Below are 2,016 nucleotides of genomic sequence, written 5' to 3' on the forward strand. Positions count from 1 at the left end.
CCTTTCCCCCCGGCGCCCCCCCCCCGGCTTTCCTCCTGGGCGGGGGGGGGCGGCTTGGAGTGGAAAGACAGGGAGGGAGGCGATTCAAGCGGCCCCCTCCCCGCCTGGTGGCTCCCACCAGCTCATCCCTCCTTCCCCATGGCTGTTCGTAGGGCCATGGGGACATGCCTGGCGCTCCCCCCACATACAAAGGCAGCGGCAGAGGTCAAGGCTCCCTCTAAGCTGCGGAGTCTTGTGAGCAAACATTCTGCTTTGTGAGCTACTGGCATTAAAGTTGTGAGTGAGTGATTGGGCTGCTGCATGAATGAGTTTGCTCTGGAGCCCTCCTCCCTGAGCGGAGGCAAAAATGTGTGAGCCAGAGGCTAAAAAAACTGTGAGCTGGTTCATGCTGACTCAGCTTAGAGGTAACACTGCAGAAGACCTGATTCTGGACTGAGGACCGAGGCCTCCAGGCAGGCCATGGGGCGCTCCGTGCCGGCAGGCAGGCCCTGCAAAGCCCAGCTCCCCTCCCTCAGACTGGGATGCGGCTTGAGCCCCAGGAAGCGGAACTCCTCGGCACAGAGTCAGGCCCCCCGCGGGAGACTTACGTGCCGCTCTGCACACGCACAGAGGAGACCTTCTCCTGGTAGCCGTGAGCGTGGAAGCTGGGCACGTCATCGTCGATGATCTCGATCTTCTTCCCGGTGAAGCTGGGGTTCTCGTAGAGGACGATCTTGTGCTCCTGGCTGTCCTAGAGGGGAGCAAACCCAGGGCAGGTTGAGCAGCCGCTGCCGCCCCCGCCACCCTGGGGCCCAGTGCCGGGGGAGGGATCGTGGGCAAAGAGAGGAGGGCTCTGAAGCGGACGAGGCAGCCGCAGGCAAAGTCCGGCTCCCTCTACCTCTCAGGGCAGTTGTGAGGACGAAGGAAGGGACAGCCCGGAGTTCCCTGAAAGGGAGGCAGGGGCACGAGAAGGAGAGCGTCGAGCCAGTGGAAAGGAACCCCCCCTCCCTTGAGGTTTTACATAAGATGTCGCAGGCTGGTACAAACCAGGGTTGGAGCCCCTCCATCAAGGGAAAACACGTCTGCGCCTCTGATGCGGCTGGTCTGTATTTTGCTCTCTGGTATTGTGCCGAAAAACACAAACCGTCAAACCCTCACTTGAGCTGGTCCTAAAACTTATCCTTGGCAGTAATACTCAAGCCTTGACTGTCCAGATCCCCCAGACCCCTGACCAGGAAGTGGCCAGTCTTTGCCTCCCACGGGAAAAGATCGGGCCGCCTGAGAGGGTGGTTCTCTGCACCTGAGTCGTGGCCTGCCTGTCAAGACGCTCTGCTGTTTACGGTAAAGAAGAAAGCGCCTGCCAGCCGGCAGAAAGACAGCAGGGGAAACTGGCAAGAAGTGAAACACATCTCACACGACCAGGGGTCATTTGCTACAGGAGCGGAGCTCCAGCAGTAAAGAGCCCAGGGGGCGGGCACAGGCAACAAGCCCCACCCCCTGCTCCAAGCAGCCCTCCGTCAGAGCAAGAAGCAGCCAGGTAAGCTGCAGAGCCCCCCTGGCCCCCCAGCACAGAACAGTCCAGTGGCACCTTTAAGACCAAGTTTTATTCAGGTACAAGCTCTCCCTCCTCTGCGAGGACAGATCTACTACGTCCCCCCCCCAAAAGCTAGCAATCCAAAACAGTCCAGTGGAGCCTGAGGTGGGTGTTGCCTTCTGACACACTTCTGTTGATGTCAGGGGGCGTGGCATATGCAAATGAGTTATGCTAATGAGTTATGCTAATGAGCTCCTGAGCCTCTTTTTCTACGAAATGACCCCTGCACACGACTAATCCTGTTTGCGCTTTCCCTTCTGCCTTGAAAAGGTCCCTGGGACACTTGAGACACTGAAGCGTGTGTGTGTGTGGGGGACGGACATTGCTTCTGTCCTTCGCCAAAAGCCTCGAGCCCCCCCCCCACTCCCGGCAGGCCCTGCCCGGCTGGCATGGGCGCCCCTCCTCACCCCTTTGATGGGCCTCAAGGCAGAGATGCTGTCGCT

At 59.6% G+C, this 2,016-nt stretch overlaps 1 protein-coding gene across 1 annotated transcript in view; it reads right to left on the bottom strand.

The window, feature by feature from the left end:
* Window positions 1–2,016, bottom strand: part of CRYBB2 (crystallin beta B2) — an 8,099-nt gene that overhangs the window by 3,302 nt on the left and 2,781 nt on the right. Inside the window, 2 exon segments of the mRNA XM_015426423.1 lie at window positions 588–730; window positions 1,981–2,016. The exon segment at window positions 1,981–2,016 is cut by the window's right edge and continues 32 nt beyond it. Of these exon segments, the coding sequence (XP_015281909.1) occupies window positions 588–730; window positions 1,981–2,016 (179 nt within the window).

This window comes from Gekko japonicus, unplaced genomic scaffold (genome assembly GCF_001447785.1).
Source record: "Gekko japonicus isolate JY-2015 unplaced genomic scaffold, Gekko_japonicus_V1.1 scaffold856, whole genome shotgun sequence".
Lineage (NCBI taxonomy): Eukaryota > Metazoa > Chordata > Lepidosauria > Squamata > Gekkonidae > Gekko > Gekko japonicus.